Source organism: Eriocheir sinensis, chromosome 63, assembly GCF_024679095.1.
Source record: "Eriocheir sinensis breed Jianghai 21 chromosome 63, ASM2467909v1, whole genome shotgun sequence".
NCBI lineage: Eukaryota > Metazoa > Arthropoda > Malacostraca > Decapoda > Varunidae > Eriocheir > Eriocheir sinensis.
This window is the reverse complement of record NC_066571.1, coordinates 1,317,462-1,339,669: the sequence shown is the minus strand read 5'-3', so window position 1 is coordinate 1,339,669 and position 22,208 is coordinate 1,317,462. Positions and strand designations below refer to the sequence as shown.

Genomic DNA, 22,208 nt, shown 5'->3' with positions numbered 1-22,208 from the left:
AGATCTTTATCACCAAAAATAAAATGAAGTATCGGCCACGTATATAGGCTACTATCTTAACCTTCCTTTTTTTTTCTTCTTTTTTCTTTTTACGTACAGTAGCTACATTCATACATTTGGTCTACCTTCCTGAATGATTGATTGATTGATTTTATGTACGCAACTTTATTCCTCAAGTGAAGACCAACATATGGTATCCTATTAGGTAATAATGGACAATTAAGTATTACTACCGGTACAATATGCTTTTATATGATTGCATTGGTGAGACTGAGGCATATCAATGAATATTTAGCATCTTGGCCTAATATTTGCATGATGAGCACCGGTAGATTTGCCTCCAATATGATAAATATGGTCCCGGGAAAACCAAAACGCGCCTTATAGTAAAAAAAAAACCTCCAAAAGTAGCAAAAAAATCCTCAATAAAGTAGCATAATTAATACCACTCCATTTTATGTGGGTGTTTAACTACACTTATTGTCTTTAAAAATAAATAACGCGATAAATTTGCCTACAATATGATAAACATGGTCCCGGGAAAACCAAAACGCGCCTTATAATAAAAAAAAAAAAATTCATAAGTAGCAGAAAAAAAATCCTCAATAAAGTAACTGAATTAATACCACTTCATTTTCTGTAGGTGTTTAACTACACTTATTGTCTTTAAAAATAAATAACGCGATAAATATGCCTCCAATATGATAAACATGGTCCCGGGAAAACCAAAACGCGCCTTATAATAAAAAGACTCCAAAAGTAGCAGAAAAAAAATCCTCAATAAAGTAGCAGAATTAATACCACTTCATTTTCTGTGGGTGTTTAACTTCACTTATATATGTCTCACATGGACGAATTAATGTGCAAATATTATATAGATACATTACTATTTATCAATCCATGTCTTTACTTTCCATATATCAAGGCTGAAGGAGAGACATCTGGCGGCGGGCGGCGGAAGTGGTGGTCCCGGGGAGATTACTGCACGTGTGGAACGAACCTCTGCCTTTTCGCCTCATTTCCAAAGCAAGTATGGCGTTCTCCCCTCATTTTCTAGTAGGGATCGAGTTGTTGGGTGTATGTGCATGTATGGACCAAAGGGGAAGAGGCTGCGGAGGGGGAGTATGCATCAACTGGAGGTGTCAACGGGGAAACTGGGACACGAGTTTTGTGGTCAGAATCCGGGTGACACTTTCTTATTTAGCCTTGTGGTGGGTGTTCTGCCGGGCCGGGGAGGGTGGGTGGCGAGTTTGGCCAGGGGTAAGAATACTCTGACGCTGCATGAGGGGTGGAGGAGCCGAGCAAGAGGCAGGTCGTGGGGTGAGGTGGCCAGGCTGGCGGGAGGCTTGCGTCATGGCCTTTGTGTGTGGCTGCTTTACGGGTCCATGTGTCACGGTCAACGTGGCCTCGACAATATTACCAATCCTATCCCTGGTGCCCCCTATCCCGGCCCAGAAGTAGGTTGAACTAATACAGAACTTGCACCGACGCCTTGCCCCTTGGAAAGAAAAGGAAAACAGGTGTTAGGTTTACTCATTGTAGGTATTTATGTATTATGTAATTCATCATAAAAGGTGTGTCTGCTTAACTTCCTTTGGATTTATTTAAGTTTTTGTATTGTACTGCCGTCCAGTTGCTGGGGTGAGTGCAGAGGATAAGTACTCAGCATATTGTTTGTCTCTTGGTTACATAATAGTGGACACAGTTTTAACTTTGCAATTTATCCTAATAAATGTTGGAAATCCTGCATAATAGTTGGAATTATGAACAGAAAAGATGATTTCTTACAGTGAGAATCGTTTACAAAACTGCCTAATTTTATTCTTGTATTGTCTTTGGCCTTTCCAATCTTGGAGATGAAAAAAAAAAAGATGTTTGGATGAATGATATTAATGGAACTGATTTAGCACTTACTGTAGGTACTATTTAATTGGTTAATGTATTGGAAGCTTGTGCAGTCTAATTTTGAGACACTGACTTCATTGATGTGTAAAATGTGATGTATTTCCATGTGGAGAAATTTTTTTTTTGTATAATCTTGAGAGGGTAGCCTCCTCTGGTGAAGTTAATACAACATGGATCCTTTTTTAGTCTCAATGTAGTGCAGTAACAAGTTACTTTCGGTAAATAGAAGGGGGTCGAGGGGGGCCGAACCCCCATATATGAAGTATATTTTATGTCCATACAACACACTGCTTTATTGTCGCAAATTGAAGGGGGGTTGAGGGGGGCGAAGCCCTCCCGTTAGGTAGGTTATGTAAAGTTAGGTTTGGTTAATTTAGATTTATTTGACATGCATTGTGGGGTGATGGATACATGGTCCAAATTGATTTATGGATGAATTGTAGCAATGGGTATAAATATTGTGTGGACCAGCAGTAAAAGGCATACTACCAAAAATAAAGGAGAAGTGTTTCATAGATTCGTGATGTTTTCTGAAGAAAAAAATTGTTTCCTCATAAACTTTTTCCAAATTTCACCAAACTTTCGGGTTCTTAAAATTTCAATATACTAATAGGTATATATATGAAAAAACATTCTGAGCCGAAAAAAAGTTCATGTTGAAGAGTAACAGGCGGAGGGTCCCCTTAACATACATAACGAAGTTATATTTTTTCTGTCTTTTTATGTTACATATTAATATACATTTGACCCTTAATTTCCCAGACTAACAGTGGGGGGACAACCTGTCAGGGAACAACAAATGTCTGGGAATTGCTGCAGGCCGGGGGCCATTGCCCACTTCCTGACATTTGCCATATATATACTGTCCAGAAATTGCTAATATTTAGTGCATGTCCTGGAGTTTTACCACACTTTGTCTTACACATATAGGAAAAATTAACTGAAATAAGTTATATGAAGACTTGCATCATATGTCGGCAGTAACAGTGGCAGTCATATTTTCTTTTTAACTGAGTACCGGTAGCTGAGTATATCAAAGTATGTGCTTGTATATACAAGAAAAATGCTCTTCAGTTTTACTAATTGCTGTAATATAGATTTCAGACCAAGATGCCTTCCGATGCTAAAAAGAAGCGGGAACAGAAGAAGAAAGAGGCAGCCAAGGCCAAGCAGGGTGGTAAGAAGGTAGAAAACAAGGAAGACAAAGAGGTGAGTAATCATGCTGATTCATGGGAATTATATACTTCCTTTTTAATGAATTAAGAAAACTAAATAAGGAAATGTTAAAAGAGTGGAAATGATATCCCTCAGTGATGAAACTTAAAATTTTGGCCACCTTAAATCTTGATTCACATAACTTGCACCATAAGATAAAATAAAGCTAATACAAACTTTAAGCAGAAGGGAAGATGGGGAGAGGTGGATTGGGGTTAATATTGTTGCCCTTTCAGCAGGTAAAGGATAAGGGAACTAACAACAACAAAAATTCCCGCGAGACAACTCCGCTGCAGAATGGCAGTGCTAATGGCGTTGAAAAACTCAGTGCAGAAGGTTAGAGCCCCTGATCATTGTTATTTTTCTCCTCTCTTTTTTTGTCTTTATCTTAACCCTCCCACTCTGGGTGTCTTTGCAGAAGGCAACTCCCGTGTCCGAGGGTTTTGGGAAAATTTAGGGTCATGTTTACATTCTAATTGCACATAAATAAACATAATGGAAATTAAACATATACTACTTCTAGGAGTACTCTCCGTCCTCTGTCGAATGGCGTTTAGTAGACCGCTCTAGGTCCACTGGTTGCTGAGTAATCATGAGTAGAAGTTGGTCACTTTTTGTCGTAGAACTAGCCTGTGTTCGGGTGTGTGCCTGTGACACAGGCGAGGGTCTAACCCACGCTCCTCGCTTTCCTAACATTTATACTTCATTGTGTTTCAAGTACAATGTAGGCTACTTATTTCTTTTCTTCATATTTATTGACTGTTTGGTAAAGATTCGTTTTAGTACCGTGCCAGTATTTCATTACCTACCTTATGAAACATCACTAGCTCTTCATATATCTTTTCCACAAACGTTCAACAATCATGGAAACACTTTCAAAATCCAATTAAAGGACTATTTATTGTTGAATATAGTGGATAATATTCACGAAGAAGATGTAGATTGAAGGAGCCAGCTCTATCAATGTCAGTAGTAGCGTTAGCTACGTTTATGACAATGAGTGTGTCCCAAGGATGGCACTGGCTTGATATTGAGTTGAGTTTGGCAGAGACCTGAAATCCAGGGTGTGCTACAGCCTTATTTGTCTTAGACTCTTCAACTGGGGTAACCTCAACCAAAAATGGCTGCAGTTGGCTAAAGATGCCTACTGCTACCCTCTTAACTCCTAAAGGACAGGTGACCCGCAGGTGGAAATATTGGTGGGTTCTGTAAAAGGACGAGTGTTCTGTGTGGTGATGCCTCCATTTTCCATTTTATTTCCCTTTTTTTATTGGAATCTTTGCTTTTGTCCTGCATCTGAAATACACTAATTGACAATCTTAGGTCAAAATACACAAATCTAGGCCTTACATCTCAGTCAAAGGGCTAGTTGAGAGGTTGTGTTGCCCCTCCCTCTCCAGAGCCATCCACTTTCACTGGGGCTCATCTGTGTAGGGTGGCCTTGTCTCCTGAGTCATAGGGCGGTATTACAAGACACTTTCGGTTCTCACATTATCTATTTATAAAGGTCAAAGAGGGGGTCAATCGGGTTCTAATGAGTGTTTCTACAGGTTCATGGTACAGAGGAAGGGTCACACTACCGCCAGGGTCATAGAACTACTCCTGGAAATGCCCACAACTCCTACGAAAGCCTTGTCAAATGAGTGTTCTTGGGCGATGAAATGTCTTATAATACTACCCATTCACTTACACTTGGGGTTCATCCTTGTAGGATGGCTATGAACAGTAGCACTTAATCTTTGATTCCTCTGGCAACTACAGAAGTTTCAGGGTATTTTGCTCAATCTGAGAGCAGTTGCTGGTCTTTACAGAGATCCTTTGCCGGAAGCTTGAAGAGGATATGCGCATTGCCAGTGAGGCACGCTCCTGTACTGGTGTCTTGGGCATCCACCCACGTGCTCGGGACATTAAGATTGACAACTTCTCCATCACTTTCCATGGATCAGAGATGCTGCAAGACACCAAGCTGGAGCTGAACTGCGGGAGACGGTAACTATGTGCAGTGTTGGTCTTTGTGTAATCTTTAGTGATAAGTTTGACTTTAGTTTTTTTGGAAATTGGCAAGGCCAGAAGAGAGCTGCATGTGAGTGTAGTACCATGTGTATTTGGTGGTGTACATGCATTGTAGTGGAGGTGGAGTATTGTTGTGAGTTATAGCCTGAGAGTGGTGTAATGAGAGCTATAACAGCATGGTGTGACAGTTTGGATAACATCAAGTTAAGAATGTAAGGACTGCTAGAGGCTGTCAGGTTTGTATAAGGCAGCTCCTGTAAACCTAATCCTCACCTAACCTCACTGGCATGAATTAAACCTTTTCTTGAAGGTGTCTATAGTTTTGGCACTCACATGATTGCCAAGTAACACATCCACCACTTAATTGGTGAACCAAGTCTTAGCTATGTTTTTTTTAATCAGTATTTTTCCAATTTAAACCCAATACTACATGTCCTATTCAGTTCTCTTACACCAGAATCTTATTAATATCGCACTTATTAACCCTTAAAGCGCAGGTGTTGATAATAGTCGACAGCTGGTGCCTGGGCTCAACCCGCGGGTGTCGATAATAATCGACAAGGCATTTTTTGACTTTTTGCGCGCCGTCAAATTTAATTTGTTTATGCTGAAGTAGGGTAAGCATGTGGTTTTCTTTCAAACAATACCCAACCATGCTCCCTTGACTAATTATTGGTCAGTGTATTCCTTGTGTTAGCTTTGAGAAGATGTCTGCTAGACATCCAACCTCTTCTCACCTTCCAGTGAGTTTCATCCACAAGATGGAGGCCCTTCGACCTCAACACCCATCAAGGGTATCAAGAAGACCTGAAAGTTAAGTCTTTTTGGGTGTGGTTCACATAAACTGTATAAAAGTTATGCTTTTTATTGCTAAATCATAGAAGGGAAGCCCATTCGGGGTGGAAAACTGTCTATAAAAATGTGTTCTCAGGGATCCTACTTCAATATTCCTTACTCCCTCTACCAAAGATCATATAGTCTTCAACTTAAGTCAAAAAAACAGTTAAGGGTATGTACTTTGCAATGATACTATTACGTGAGTTAACCCCTTAGGGACGCCTGTCCCGCCTGCGGCCAAACGGTGGTTTACCATTGCAGGACGCTCGTCCCACCTGCAGACGGACCATTTTCTTTAAATTTCCCTCGCTTTCTCAATGTCCTTGATTGCATCCCTACTCAGATAAACACTCTCTGGCAACCCCCACGCAGTAGACATACAAACATACGCCTAGCCACACAAGTCACACACCTGTACATGATGGAGGGTGGAAGCGAGACCCCACCCTCTCCCCAGCAATCCACTTCCACCGGCACTTGTCCACGTCATGTTGTTAGGACGAGAAAAAAACATTAAACACTAGTGGTGATGTTAAGTGAGCCCTTGAGTCACGTGGCCGGCCGGGAAACGAGGAGTGGCTGAGGGGCGGGCGGCCTGGAATTTTCCAGTGACCCTTCTCCCTGGTATTTGCTCTGCCCCCCTCCCTTCCCCTCATCCCCACCACCACACCTGATATGACCTGTGTCTTCTGTAAACTTCCTCTCCTGTCATCTGCCTTGTGACAAAGGAAGCCGAGCGTGCAAATACGCGTCCGCCCGTCCGCCAGAAATTCGCTCCAATCTCCGATTTCTAGACCTCCTGAAGGTGGTTTTTTTTTTTAAATTATTATGCATTTCTGTGTTTGGCTTGCTCAAATCTACAACTTTTGTTCAGTTATTTTTTTGTCAGACGAGAAAAAGTCATTTTTTTCGGTTTTCCTCGATTTCTAGGTGAAGTATGGAAATAATCGAAATTCAGAATATACCATCAGAAAGCACTTGAAAAACTCTTAAAACTTTTGTTAAATGAATCATTGTGAAATACGCACATGAAAATCGGCATTTTTTTTGCATTCTGGCCAACACGGGCAATTATTTTTTGCGTCCGAAAAGCTGGACAAATATAGATTGAGAGACAGGACTATCTGAGTTTGAGCTCAGGCTCTGTATACTACAAATAGGTAAATACAGATATTCCCTAACTTACAAACAAGTTACGTTCCGGAAGGCTGATCGTATATTGAATTGTTCATAAGTCGTTATTTTGCCATTTTTCTATTGGTACGATCTTTATTATTATTATTATGCCATAGGCTTGCCATTAACCATGATGGAGGAGTTAATTTTCTCACAAAAAACGCAAAACACCGAGAAATGTAATGAAGAGCTAGAGCACAAGCGAACGCGTGTCATCACTAATGAGTGCCGGTTTTATATAGTTTTATATTATAGTTTATTTTGCATTAGATTCGGTGCCATATGACCCTGCAGTTGTGGCACCAAGAGCTGTTCTCCTCAATAATCAGTCACTAACAAGCGTGTTACCAAACTGCCGCTCTCGGGCAGCGTGGGTTGTGGCAAAATGTTGTACTGTGCAGAAGTTGCGCAACTCAAAATTCGGACTGGGGAAGTACAGTCAAACCTTGGTTTATGAATGCCTTAGTTTACGAGTGTTTTGATTTACGAGCCAAAAAATCCCACAAAAAAATGCTTGGTTTACGAGTGGTGATTTGGTAGTTGAGCATCCTGTTTTTTTTATTTTTTTTTTTATTTTTTTTTTTATTTTTTTTTTTTTTACATCACTTCCCCCTGGGTGCGGACACGGGCTTCCCTTCCCTTCGAGGAGGGAACACAAACCCTTGCCAGGTGACGGCACATGACGGTGAGGGGAGGATGCCGATAGACCGACTCTATTGGGTCAATCAGCCTAGCCGACCAAGTTGGTCTTTCAATGAGGCCTGGCGTGTCTCTTTGTACAAGTCAAAGATGTGAGCGTGGGTTCCCTTTGTTTGCAGCAAGACAAGTGCTCAAAGCAGAAATATTGGGAATAGAGTCTCAGTTAGGGCTGCCACCTTGATCTAAAACAAATAAGGAATGCAACGTCCCATCCTCCAGTACAGAATGAATCCATATTTTAAGGAATGGATGGCAACCCTAAAATTTCTCTGGCCTGCCATGACTGACAGCCGCTGCCCGCTGCTGGTGAAGGCAAGAGGAAGGGGGAGAGACGTTACGACATGTATTTTACACGTATTTCAGGATGACTCTTGACAAACATAGTTTTATGGACTGGTTTTGTAGTTCACTGAAAAAGGTGCTCACTATATTTTTAAAATACTGTATTTTATCTGCTTAACCATTCAGATAGGCAAATACGGAACAAATGGCGGTAAGTTTGCTACCCTAAGGCATCATCAGGATGAACTAAACAGATTGTATGACTGGGCGGAGAAATGGCAAATGGAGTTCAATGTAGGGAAGTGCAGTATTCTGAGTGTAGGTAGGAACAGCCCCTCATATAACTATTGTTTAAATGACGCTCCCATAAGCAGGTCTGGGTGCGAGAGGGATTTAGGGGTCTTAGTGAGCTCTGATCTCCGTCCAAGGGCTCAATGCATTCAAGCTAGAAATTGAGCAAATAGGGCACTAGGATTTATTTCAAGGAGCGTAAGCAACAGAAGCGCCGAAGTCTTCCTTAAGCTATATTTAGCATTAGTTAGACCTCATCTTGACTATGCGGTTCAGTTCTGGTCACCTTACTATTGAATGTATATCAAAACGTTAGAATCGGTGCAGAGGAGGATGACTAAGATGATTCAGGGGTTGAGAAACTTGCCATACGAGGAAAAACTCAAACAGTTAAACTTGCATTCTCTAGAAAGGCGAAGGGTGCGTGGAAACATGATCGAGGTTTATAAATGGATGAAGGGCTTTAATAAAGGGGATATTCATAAGGTTTTGTTGGTAAGAGAACCGGGTAGGACACGAAGTAACGGGTTTAAACTGGATAACTTCAGATTCAACAGGGACATAGGCAAAAATTGGTTTACTAACAGAGTGGTGGATGAGTGGAATAGGCTTAGCAGTCATGTGGTGAGTGCCAATACAATTGTCACATTCAAAAATAGATTAGATAAATTCATGGACAGCGATATTAGGTGGGGTTAGATACACGGGAGCTGCCTTGTACAGGCCTACCGGCCTCTTGCAGACTCCTACGTTTTTATGTTCTTATGATATATGGCCTTCTTGAACGACCCCCCATTCTTGAGACTTTTTAACCTCCCTCTCGTAATCTGCCAGAGCGCTCTATCTTGTCCATATATTTGGATGAACCAACACTATTTCTCATTTTGTCACTCATCTGGATCAACACGCATTAATTTTGTCACAGTTACGGGATCTACAGTTCATTAGGAGTATTTCAGTAACTACTTAATGTCTTTGCATGCAATGGAGTTTCTTAAAACTTCCTTTTACTCTACAAAATATTGACAAATGTCATTGTCTCACTTTCTTGTTTCTAACGATGACGATGATGTTTTCATACTGGGAAGTTCTTACTTATCCTATGGTAATGCTTAAAATGGTCTGTGGTGCAACAGTAACACAAGAGTAACCTCATGAACTCTGTGACCACCCCCACCTGGCAGGGTTACCCATAGGAAGTTCAGGAAATAGTCATCGCCATTAGCCTATGGAGGTGCGGCCAGCATGACAGTGGCTGTACCCAGCCCCGCTGTGGCTTGTGCAGGAGCCCCGATTCTTGCCAAGAATTGGGGTGAATTCTTTAAAATCTGACAGGCCAGAACAAGAAACAAGAATTTCGCAAGATTTGGGGTTAATTCCTGCTCGGTCTAAGGTAATTCTTGACTGCCAGATGACGGCTCTAGTCTCAGTCCGCATTGTAAACTCGTAGAAATAGAATCCGTGCGCTTGTGTCATGTTTTCAGCAGTATAACATGTTTTCAGCACTACAGAGTGAGTTCTTTGTGCTTTACCAATGTTCCCCAGGAAGATGGTTAAAAGGGATGATGCAAAGAAGAAAACAGGAACGGTGGATACCATGCTCTGGAACGGGGGGCGAGCCCTGGCAGCTTGTATGCCCTCCTGGATGTGACTGACTCCTGTTCACCCTCCATCTTGGATGATATGTCAGGTTAGCTTCACGATGGTGGTCGAACGTAGTTCTGGTGCCTTGAGAATAGGGAAACTGCGGCTGCTAAACCCCGGGGCGAAGCCTACACTTTGAGCATAGCTAGTGGTTGCAAGAGTCCATAACAACCGTAACACATTGATTTGTGTTTCATATTATTTATCATTGCTATTTGTTTGTAAAATTACTTAAATTTTGTAAAAAATAACTGGTAAAATTATTTTTTATAAATATTTTTTGAGATACAGGACGCATTAATGGGATATACATTAATTTCAGTGGGGAAATTCGTTTTGGTTTACAAGTGTTTTGGTGTGCTAGCAAAATTCCAGAACGAATTAAACTCGTACACTGAGGCTTGACTATTGCGAACATGATTTTAACTTACGCCGCAGCCTGTTCGTATGTCCGAATGTTCGTAAGTCAGATGTTCGTTAGTAGGGTAGTGTCTGTACACACACACACACACACACAAAAAAAAAATGGATAAAGAGATACTGGGGCTATTAAAATCACTAAATGACAAGAAGGCAATGGGTCCAGATGAAATACCAGGCCAAGTACTGAAAGAGTAGGGAACAGTTAATAGTAACAAATTATAAGTAGTTCGGTCAAGACTGAATAAGTCCTAGTGGTATGGAAGAGGGCGCATGTGGTCCTGCTATATAAAAGTGGAAATAAACAATAGATGCTAAACAGGGGCGGATACAGGAGCCCCAGCCCCCCCCCCCGAAAATCTCGAGTGTACGTGGATAGTGGGTACAGAACTGACTTGCTTGTAATGTGCTGCAAGTGCAACTATAATATGGAATGTGTCGTCGGCTGTAGGCATATGAAGGCATGGATATGGGGGTGGGGATCCAGATGGTCCGGGCCCCCCAAAAAATATTAGGATAACTAAAATATTTGAAATACCCATGAATTGAGAAAACATAAAATATATTTAAGATACCCCTAAAAAGCTAGAGAGCTGGGGACTGAAGCCAGCTGCTGCTAGATAGCTCTGGACGCTGTCATCCAAACTTTAAAAAATTCCTCCTTTATAGGTTCCTTGGGCTTTACTATGCGGAGGTGGACGGGATGCTCAGGCAAGATTTAAATTTTTTCGGTGTCTGATGTAGTTTTTCACTCCTGCAGGGCCAGGGCACAATGGGCCCTGTGCTCTTATGGGCCCCGCACTCGTCTAATAATCTATATACTCGTACAGGGCCGTAGTACGCCGTACCCAGGGGGGGGAGGGGCTGGGGTTGTCGGAAGACCCTCCCCCCCCACCCCATCTGCTAAAATGTTCACTTTCTGAGTCAAAATGAAAACTGGTACCTTTCTGTTGCATTTCTGGAGAACTCAGGATTTTCTTTATTTTTAGTATTTAAGTTACGGAATCGTATATTGAATATTATAGAGCAAGCTTTAAAGGCCTAGGAAAAATCTTTGTGACCTCATTCCTCATGTGAAACTTGACGACACCGCTGGGATCCTTCCCATCGCCTACGTGATCCCCGCTTTCTCGTTGGACTGGTTGTAGTGGAGTGTATATTGGCACATACTCTCGAGCCGAGCGGAACTCTTCAGAAAAAAGATGGCGACCCGGTGTAAGCCTATGCCACGATTCGTGGCATCAAGACCATTTTTGCCAAGTTCAGAGCAGATGCGGAGAATCATTTCCATGACGTGTTCATGAAAGCAGAAGAGCTTTTGGTCGAGGTGGGGTCATTGCATGACACCATCCCTGTGCCACGACTCTGTGGACGACAGACCCAGCGATCAAATGTTCCATGCGAGAATGCTGAGGAGTACTACCGCCGGGCGGTGCACATTCCGTTCATGGACCACGTCTTGGCTGAGTTGAAGAGTCGGTTCGGCGACGACACAGTGCCTGTCGCACTTCAAGTCGAGCAACTCCTCAAAGGCTCCGAAACGGATGTTGCAGCAAAGCTCTATGAGCTCGACATCGAATCCCTGACACTCGTGAAGGCGCTGGGCATTATCTGTTCCGGTCTTCCCAACTATCAAAGAAGCCCAGGCACACGCCAGCACCAGCATGTTCCCCAATCTCACCATTCTCTTGAAAACTCTGTTGATGCTTCCAGTCTCCAACGCGGAAGCCGAGAGGTCTTTCTTAGCATTGAAAAGGCTGAAAACCTATCTGAGGAGTACCGTCGGCAAGAGCGCCTGAACGGACTTGCCCTCCTCTGTGTCCACTATGACATCCCCATTTCAGTTGAGAGAGTGATAGGCAAATTCGGCGAAAAAAACGCCGACTACTCTTTGCTTAGTGAGGAACTTGTTGAATACTTGGGAATTTGTAAATATATTTCTTAAGATCGGCCAATCTTTGCAAATGCTCAATCCCATGTAAGAGAAGCCCTATAAGAATTCCTTTTTATCTTCAGGTGTGTCTAATTTTACATAATAACTCTTTTTTGTAAAGGTTAAGTTTGTAATTTAAATATGACCTGTATTATGATCACCCTTGCTGCTTACATATCGAAATAAACGTTTAGTTTTCTTTGAATGCTCGTAAGGTGATGATTTCTACCTGCTCAGATCTGCCTTTTCACTGGTTGGATGTACAATTTGAATTGTTTCTTGTTATTGCTTACAGCTATATATATATAGATATATATATATATATATATATATATATATATATATATATATATATATATATATATATATATATATATATATATATATATATATATATATATATATATATATATATATTATACAAGAAAAATTTATTTGTCACATATACATTGATTGCTCGGGAGCTGTGGATTTTAAGCGAAGAACCACCATCACTATCCATTGATCTTCACTGTTTTGAGGCTGTCACTAACTTATGAAATTTTACCATCGGGGCCCCCAAATTGATTTTCTGGATCCTCCCCTGATGCTAAACTATGGACCTGTATCCCAAACAAGTGTAACATGTAAACTGTGTGAGAAGGTCATTAAAAGACAGTGGTTGGACCATCTGGAAAGAATGAAAATAATAAATGAAAGTCAATTTGGATTCAGACAAGGCAAATCATGTTTCACAAATTTTATCTGTTATTGCTTAAGGGGGGACTGGCAGTAAAGAGAAAAAAAAAAAAAAAAAAAACTATTGCGAATTAAGGATTGAATCTTCATATATGAATACTCCTAACGGTTCTTGTTCTTATGAATGAGTATAAATGTTCATCATTTTGATGTCATGACGTCATTGACGTCATGATTTATTTTTACTCTTCGATGTAGAGGCCTTAATATTTGTTCAATGTAGTTGATTTTTTCTGAGAATACTTTGAAAGTGTCGAAATGTTTGGTCATAGTCTGTTTTCCTTAACTATCTAGACGCTATATATCACACGCGATGTTGTTATGCATGACGTTATGACGTCATAAAATAGCCCCCCTTTCAACACATTTATATCTGTTTTCTGTATATTTCATAAATATCTGATTGTGACCATTTATTTGCCTAAGGAAAATCAACATTCCAAAAGTTTCAAGTAAATTGAGCAGATATTGGATTTTATATGGATATTTTAACCCCTTCAGTTTTGGGGACGTATATTCACGTCCAGGTCGCCAACCGCTCCCATCTGGTGGACATGTCTATATGTCCTACTTGCCACATACGGGAGACGTGTATATGAGTCCTGTTTAATTTTAGTATGCCATAGCAGTGATACGTTTTCTGCGACATGGATGGTTTTAGAGAAAACAATATGGGTAACAAAATTAAACGGTAACGAAGAAGAAATTCTACTGTGAGAACTTTTGCAGTTTTTTGCAGACATATCTTTATCTCACACACACACATTCACACACACACACAAAGGGAGGAAGGGGGTTGATAAGTTAGGCCTATATATATCATGTGTGTGGAGTTCCTCTTCCTTTGAGTTGAGTAGCCATTACTCAATACCCCCTCGGCTCAAGGATGTGGCCTCCACTCCCTGCCTCCCTTACATCCATCCCGCTGTCTCTATTCTATTCTATTTCTTTCTTCCTTCCTTCCTTCCTTCAGTGTGTGTGTGTGTGTGTGAGAGAGAGAGAGAGAGAGAGAGAGAGAGAGAGAGAGAGGCACAAACAAGATAGAACCCGAAACTGCAGGTCACCAAAGTGATTATCTCCCTCTCGCTTGTATTTCGGTCCTTCACATCTAATCTGTGTGTGTGTGTGTGTATAATTATAAGGTTTTGTTGGTAAGAGAACCAGGTAGAACACGAAGTAATGGGTTTAAACTGGATAAATTCAGATTCAACAGGGACATGGGCAAGAATTGGTTTACTAACAGAGTGGTGGATGAGTGGAAAAGGCTTAGCAGTCATGTGGTGAGTGCCAATACAATTGTCACATTAATAAATAGATTAGATAAATTCATGGACAGCGATATTAGGTGGGGTTAGATACACGGGAGCTTAGGTTCAAAGGAGCTGCCTTGTACAGGCCTACCGGCCTCTTGCAGACTCCTACGTTCTTATGTTCTTATGTGTGTGTGTGAGAGAGAGAGAGAGAGAGAAATGCATGCTCTATACCTCTCTCCCTCCCTCCCCCCCCCTCTCTCTCTCTCTCTCTCTCTCTCTCTCTCTCTCTCTCTCTCTTCATCTCCCTTTGTATCCCTTCGTGTGTGCGTGTATGTGAGAGAGAGAGAGAGATATATGTGTGCACTTCCTATCAGTGAGGTGTCAGTCTTTTGACCCCCCACCCCTCTCTCTCTCTCTCTCTCTCTCTCTCTCTCTCTCTCTCTCTCTCTCTCTCTCTCTCTCTCTCTCTCTCTCTCTCTCTCTCTCTCTCTCTCTCTCTCTCTCTCTCTCTCTCTCTCTCTCTCTCTCTCTCTCTCTCTCTCTCTCTCTCTCTCTCTCTCTCTCTCTCTCTTACACTAACATAAGGAAATAGAATTCAGCAAACACTTCATCTACACATGATGCAAATTTCTGTGTATATATATATATATATATATATATATATATATATATATATATATATATATATATATATATATATATATATATATGCATACATCTCAGAATTACCAATTAATTTATGGTTCTTTACGTGCACCATTCAATTTTGCATATTTATATATATAATACATGATGATTATGTTGAGTTTGTGGCTTAAAACATGTTATAATCAGAAGCGACATTTGAAATTTGGCGCGCGCGGCCATCCCGGATACGAGGTGGGGCGCTGTTTTCGCCCGGCTGTAGTGAAAGGGTTAAAGCATTAAAATAACTATCGAGATGCTGGCCCGCAAAGTCGAGCGGTACATGCTTGACCTCAGCAGCATGGTCCAAAATGCTTGGATTTCACACATGTTATACACGAACACAATTTTATAATACACAGCCAGAATATGATAAATAATCTATGAAAAAATAAATAAGAAAAAAAAAATCACCAATATATATATAACTGGTGGTGGGTTTGCCATTGCCGCCTGGGCGGTCAGCTGATCCCTTCTCTGATCATTGTGACGGCTCAAATTTATATTACGCAGTCTTTTCAGACACTGACGTTTTGTTTGAGTACTTTTCTTCTTTATTTTCAAAAGGAAAACCAATAATCCAGGCTTAAAATGTAGTGAAAAGATATAAAACCGCTGATACGGCAAGGGAATCCAGAGCAACATCCTCTCTCTCTGACTCTTTGATAGCTACTGAGGTCTGTATGGGAATGTCTAGACTCTGCTGGTTTGAAAGTGATGTTACCATATCAGTGGTAACTGAATATTACCCAACTCTCAGTGTAAAGTGAGCTTTGCGGCCGAGTATATAGGGAATATTTTCGCTACGCGTGATGGCTGGGATTTACTTCAGTATCGCTTGGAGTGGCTGCCAATCCTACCAGAATATTTTATGGAGCTAGGAACAGGGTTTTATGGATTTCTGAATGCGTTAAAAATAATTTTAGCTATAGTTTTTAATTATCGATTTTTTGACACCAAAATGGCCAGTCCTCCCTTAAGAGTAATAGACATTGTACAAGAGAGGGACTGATGGGCAGACTGCATATTTTTGGACTTAAAAATGTCATTTGATAAAGTTACATGAAAAAGATTGCTGTGGAAGCTAGAACATAGAGGAGGATTAGGAAGAAAAATGACAGAATGGATGAAAACTTACCTGGCAAACAGGGAAATGAGAACCATGTTTAAAGATGAAAAATCAGATTGGAGAAAGTTCACAACTGGAGTGCCACAGGGATCAGTGTTATCGCCAATAATGTTTCTATTTTTCTTTTTCTTTTTTTCTTTGTGCTGCCTGTAGTGCTGGTAGGCTTTCTTGAGGGGTCTTATGGATGGCCCCAGCCCCTTTGTGGCGCATGTTAATTTCATTTATAGCGGCTGCCATGATGTATGTCTTGCTTGGCCCATGCTGCCCTCCAGTGCTTCTCTTGACCGAAGTCGCTGAAGTTAGGGTTGATTGAGGATCCAGACAGCATGTGGGTAATCTTCCGCCACTTACTGATGACTTGAAAAAAGTGTATTGGTGGGACTCAAAGCTAGTCCACGCTAGGTACTTGGGCTCACCAAGCCCACACACTAACCACTCGGCCAACCCTGCTGAAAGCTATTTTAAAAAGTCTGTGCTATTGGGGCTAAATAAAACACGCATTGATTTTGTAATTTTACTTAAATATTTTAGCCCTGTGATCACACATAGGAGATATTTGCAATTTTTTGCAATTTACAAGGTTTACTGGGACATGTACTTGCAGATAGCAGGGATCCATTATATGGCACTTTGTTTTTCTTATATCCTTGAGGTCACTTTGTATAACCCTATACCACTTCTCTCTTCTAACCATACTAATTGATTTTCAGGTATGGCCTGATTGGTACTAACGGGTGTGGCAAATCTACTCTGCTTGCCACCTTAGCCAACAGAGAGGTTCCTATCCAGAGCCATATAGATATCTTCCACCTGGTGAGAGAAATGCCAGCCTCGGATAAGACTGCCCTCCAGTGCGTCATGGAGGTGGATGAAGAGAGGATCCGCCTGGAGGCTCTGGCCGAGGAGTTGGCGGCCAGCGAGGGTGATGGTGAGCTGATTATCATCCCTTTATTCTTTTTATTTTATTCTTTTCCTTGTGTACAGCATTCATTTGTGGGCTAAAGTAGGGTTATAATAGGGGAGCACTTGTGAGGGCAAAGCTTATTATGGGGTAGCATCATAGTAAATTTTCATGTAAGGGGGCATATACTTTATTTGCTAGCATTCAAGACTCTTTTCTTCTCCCAAATTTAGCCTTAGAAAAGCACATTTGAGTTCTGAACTTAAAATTTGAGAAAGATTCAACCACAGGAAAGCTAATTTAATCTAAAGAAATTCAATGAGCAAGCAAACTGGAGTATATTGATGAGACAAGTAATGTACACAGAAGATGGGAGTGTTTCTTAAAAATGTACAAAGATGGAGTGGAAAACAGTGTGTCAAAGATGGCCAGAAAAGAAACCTGGAAAATGATTGGGCTGATGAAAGGTGTGATGTAGCTAAGGGTAAAAGAGATGTTGCATGGAGTAAATGGAGGAGACACACCAGAACAAGGGAGAACTGTTGGCTAGCAAGAAATGACTATGTACTTATCCATAGAGAGGAAGAAATCAACTTTGAGAGAAATGTCATGGAGAAATGCAAGGAACCCAAACATTTCTATAGCTATGTCAATAGTGAAATGAAACAAAGCAGGAATCATTAAATTGAGAATTGAAGGATATCTGTATGAGGAGGCAAAGGAAAAAGCTGAGTTTATGAACAACTGTTTTCAACAGGTTTTCACTATTGAAATTGACCTGATGGAAAAAGCACATTTTGTGAGAAAAGATATATTGAGGGACATAAAAGGGGGAGTACAAAAACTGAAGAATTTTTTAGAAAAACAGGATGGGAGGAAAGCCTTGATGGGGTCTTCACTTGGACACTGAGAAAGTCTACGGATCAACTGTAGATGTGATGCAGAAGTCTGAAGTCTGCATTATCATGCTCTGGCAACCTGCTGTCATACTGATGATCTGATTTTGTGGATAATATGATACAGATAGGAAGCAGTTGTCAGGATTAATCCCTACATTCTGGACGGGTTTGACACAAGCCGTTCACACCGTCTGGGCCTTTTTGCTGAAAATCACGTTTCCCACTACAAATTACATGAAAACCACTGAAGGTACAAAAATAAATAGAAAAGGTCATAGTTTACTTCAATCCTTCTCCTGCATTGTGCAGGAACAACTGGTTTCCTAGGTGTCATTGTTTCGTCACAGTGATGTGATGAAATAAAGTATTTTTTGCTCTCTGCGCAGTTGACCGAGGCGACCCGTGTTCCGTTACCTGCGCGCAGTCTTGTCTTTGGCTCCACATCAGCCATATTCAATACACTGATTGTCGTAGATTATTTTATCCTGACAATTATGATTACTACTACTGATTATGCTGACAGTAATAACATGTCGCTAAAGTAAAAATGTAATAAAAGTAAAAAAAAAAGCTTCATCTCTTTACACTATGATGCAAACTTCCAAATGAGGCAGACTCAGTATTTCTGTATAGACACCACATGTCAGGTGGAATATACTCCCATTTGGTGTATTACTATAGACCTAGACAATCACAGATTGCCCAAGAGCTCAAAATCACTCCGAAATCTCCATGATGTACCAGTACGTCTCCCGAACGCCTAGCCCACCGCGGTCATGACGTTCCAGTACATCACCTGTCCATTAGGGATTAATAATATGTAGACAGAAATGGTGAATATCTTCTTTTAGTCGATTTTGGTGCCTTCCGTAAAGAAAAATAGTGCACATTAAAATTACATTAAGTTAATAAAAAATTGATAATGATAAAAATAGTAACAGTGCTACTACCACTACATCTTTTATTATTATAATAGTAATATATCTTCTTCTTCTTCTTATATCAATATGTACCATATTTACTGGTGTTTAAGACTTTCTCAAAGTAAGGTAAAGTTGGGAGTATACCCTATAGCTGCACATGACCTCGTGCTCATCTCTGCCCTCGAGCCTGTGGTGGGTAGGAACCCATTACATCGGGACCCAAGACCAGCATGATATCCAGGTTACCACAGCTTACCTTCCCCAGGTTTTCCCATGTATCCATTTATCGACCATCCTGAAGGGAAGGATGAACAGCTGGGTGAGCTGCATGCAGATTGCTGGGGCAGGGATTCGACCACGGCTAGGCACGCTAATTTTTATCTAGCGTCTTGGATGCCAAATGTTGCATTATCCATAGGCATAACCTATAATCTGACTGGACTGTTTGATACAAGCTTGTCTATCGTGTGTTTGTATGGTATATTAGTGATGCAAATCGGCACGTTTGGGATTTATATAGGGTGTGATAGTTTTGTATAAATAAACTTTCAAATATGTTATTGAAGAAATAGTTTGGATGGTTATTCCAAGTAGCTAACAATATCAGACTGGATTATCACCTAATCCCACATCTATGCTTGTAAGTGGGCAGAGGGGATGAAAGAGAGTACAGTAACATTTTTTTATTTCTTTTCACCCAAACTCTATGCTAATAACTGATCCCAAATTTCCACAGAGGCGCAGGAACAACTGATGGATATTTATGAGCGTCTGGAGGATCTGGGAGCTGACACAGCTGAAGCCAAAGCCGCTTTCATTCTCCATGGTCTTGGCTTCACCCATTCCATGATGGAGAAGAAGTGCAGAGACTTTTCCGGTGGCTGGCGAATGAGGATTGCCCTGGCCCGAGCTCTCTTTGTGAAGCCCCACCTGCTGCTGCTTGATGAGCCAACAAATCACTTGGATTTAGATGCTTGTGTGTGGCTGGAAGGGGAGCTGGCCAAGTACAGGCGTATTCTTGTCATCATCTCCCACTCCCAGGTGAGAGAGAGAGAGAGGGAGAGCATTACATTTATAGTTACCAACTCTTTCATAACCAATAAAGAATTACTGTCATTGTATCATAGCAATTTTGTGTTAAGAAAACACTGGGAGTAGGAAGGTAGACACCTGCCAAACAGGCATAAGCAACTTTCTTTGAGGTATGTATGAGAGACGAGGGGGTGCTGCAAACCTATCAAAGACTTGGGGTCCACACTATGTTTCCTATATTGTGTCTACACCAAAGAGTAAAGTTAAGAGTGCTCTCAAAGGACAAATTCTCTTACTCTCTGCACTAAACTTCATACACACAACACACACCATTTCCTCAGTTAATCAGAATTTCAAAGCCAGGAATATGAAACTTGCCTTGGAGTCCCCATCTTAGGAGGGGACCAGAAACGTCCTTGGGTCAGACCTCAGTTTTGGTAACGACCTGAACAGATAGTTGATGGTTCCTTCAACTTTTTCTTCATAAACTGCTTCATAAATTGCTTGCCAAGATTCTGTCTTCATGCAAGTATTTATTTCTCCTATAAACCACCACTGAAACTCAGGTTGCTCTGGCTACTGACAGTAATCTATTTTGTTCCCTTATATTATATCCTAAATTTTAATTCAAAGCTGGATGTTGAATCTACCTACACAATAATATCACTTGCTCTCATGTCCACGATCTTGATTTCCCAGAATTTTCCACCATTTGGCTAAAACTTATTCATTCTAGAGTGGGGCCCTGTGACTAGTGTTTTTCTAACCAGCAATTTCAAGTCAAGTGATAGGAAAGAAACAATCCCAAGTTTTGTAACTAAGAAAGCCATGGAACTAGTGAAAATATTTCGATTGGCTGGAGGAATGAGTGGGCAAGTTGTGTCAAGAAGGCCCAAGAAGTTATTGCATGGGCAGTTGGACAGGAAGGGTTGGCACCTGCACCCTGCGTTCAGTTAACCCTATAACCATGCAGTGCAGTGTTACACAAAGGAGCTGTCAAGTTTTGCCAAGATAGCGGTGTTAGCCAAATGCTCCCCCAAGTCATCGTTTTGGGGGTGAGTCAGTTTTAAACAAAGCAGATGATGTAGTAATGAGTACATCCAGTGTCACCTCTTCAGCATCATCTTACCTTCTTGGAATGTTTTGCTCAACTAGAATTGCTAGTTCGAGTAAAGAGTTGCCTTTAAAAGCTGCTGAGGGAATATTGTGAGGGAGATATGTGGGACGCAATATTGGTTACGATCAGGTGATCCACTGTTGCGTTAGGCTCGTCCTCCCACCCATGAATCAACTGAATGGAGGTGTGTGACATTGCCCCTGTTAACCCTAAGGAGTTAACTGGGTTTAATGATCATGAACTGCTGCAAAGCAAGAAGAGTGAGTTGCTGAGGGAGGCTGTGCAGCCTCCCAGGTGCAGCCTGTGCAGGTGGTAGTGGTGCGAGCTCTCAGCAAGATTTAATGGCAAATTTTCAACCTTTCCATAATAATAGTTATGTTTATATATAAAAGTAAGTTTAATTGTTAACCCTTTCATTGCTAAGCCGTAGTTGCAGCGCGTTGCGTGACGTGCTGAGATGCAGCAGCTGCCGCTGAAATGAGCTCCACCCTCAATGAGTTTAAGTGTTCCAACACTATTTCTCACAACACAGGATTGTCAATTGAGTGGATTCTTCACTAAATTTGGTGGAAAATCATATCAGCCCAGTACCGCAAATCTACGGACGAGTAACTGGTGGATGTTCTTGCCCAATATAGCGGCATTTTTGCATAGCTTCACCTATCACCTGACTGATTCTTTGACCAAATAGTTGTAAATATTACAGTTGGCAATACTCCCTTGCCAGAATCTGAAGGAGAGATGTCGGCGTAAGTGTTAACATTCAACACTCCCTAGCGTGTAGCATATGTTAAGTAGAGAGGCATACATGACCGACTCCTATAGATCTGGACCTCCTCTTTCCAATGGTGTTTTTGGTTTTTAGCTGTGATGAATAGTTTTTGAGATACAGAGGTTAAAAGAGACCCCCCATGGGGGATAGTCGCATCCCGTCCTGCGCGCAAGGAAAGGGTTAAAAGCAGGTAAAATTGAGCAAAAAAAGTCAACTCCAGAAAAGTTAATCTTTTAACCCTATCATTGCTAAGCACTCGCAACAAGACTATCCCCCCAGGCACGCTCGGGCACCCCAGTGGCAGTAGGGGATCTCTTTTAACCGCTGTATCTCAAAAACTATTCA

The 22,208-nt window shown here is 41.2% G+C and overlaps 1 protein-coding gene across 4 annotated transcripts in view; it reads left to right on the top strand.

Annotated features, from left to right (window-relative positions):
* Positions 1-903: 903 nt before the first annotated feature.
* The window catches only part of LOC126986810 (ATP-binding cassette sub-family F member 2-like), a 39,405-nt gene continuing 18,100 nt past the window's right edge, over positions 904-22,208 (top strand). The window contains exons 1-6 of one of the 4 annotated variants that reach the window (XM_050843174.1): positions 904-1,026; positions 3,003-3,114; positions 3,360-3,456; positions 4,932-5,109; positions 16,930-17,147; positions 19,679-19,983. In XM_050843174.1, the coding sequence (XP_050699131.1) occupies positions 3,016-3,114; positions 3,360-3,456; positions 4,932-5,109; positions 16,930-17,147; positions 19,679-19,983 (897 nt within the window). In that variant the 5' untranslated portion in view covers positions 904-1,026; positions 3,003-3,015. Of the gene's footprint in view, positions 1,031-3,002; positions 3,115-3,356; positions 3,457-4,931; positions 5,110-16,929; positions 17,148-19,678; positions 19,984-22,208 lie in introns of all 4 variants that reach the window. The other 3 variants (XM_050843173.1, XM_050843176.1, XM_050843175.1) reach the window with 3 other exon arrangements.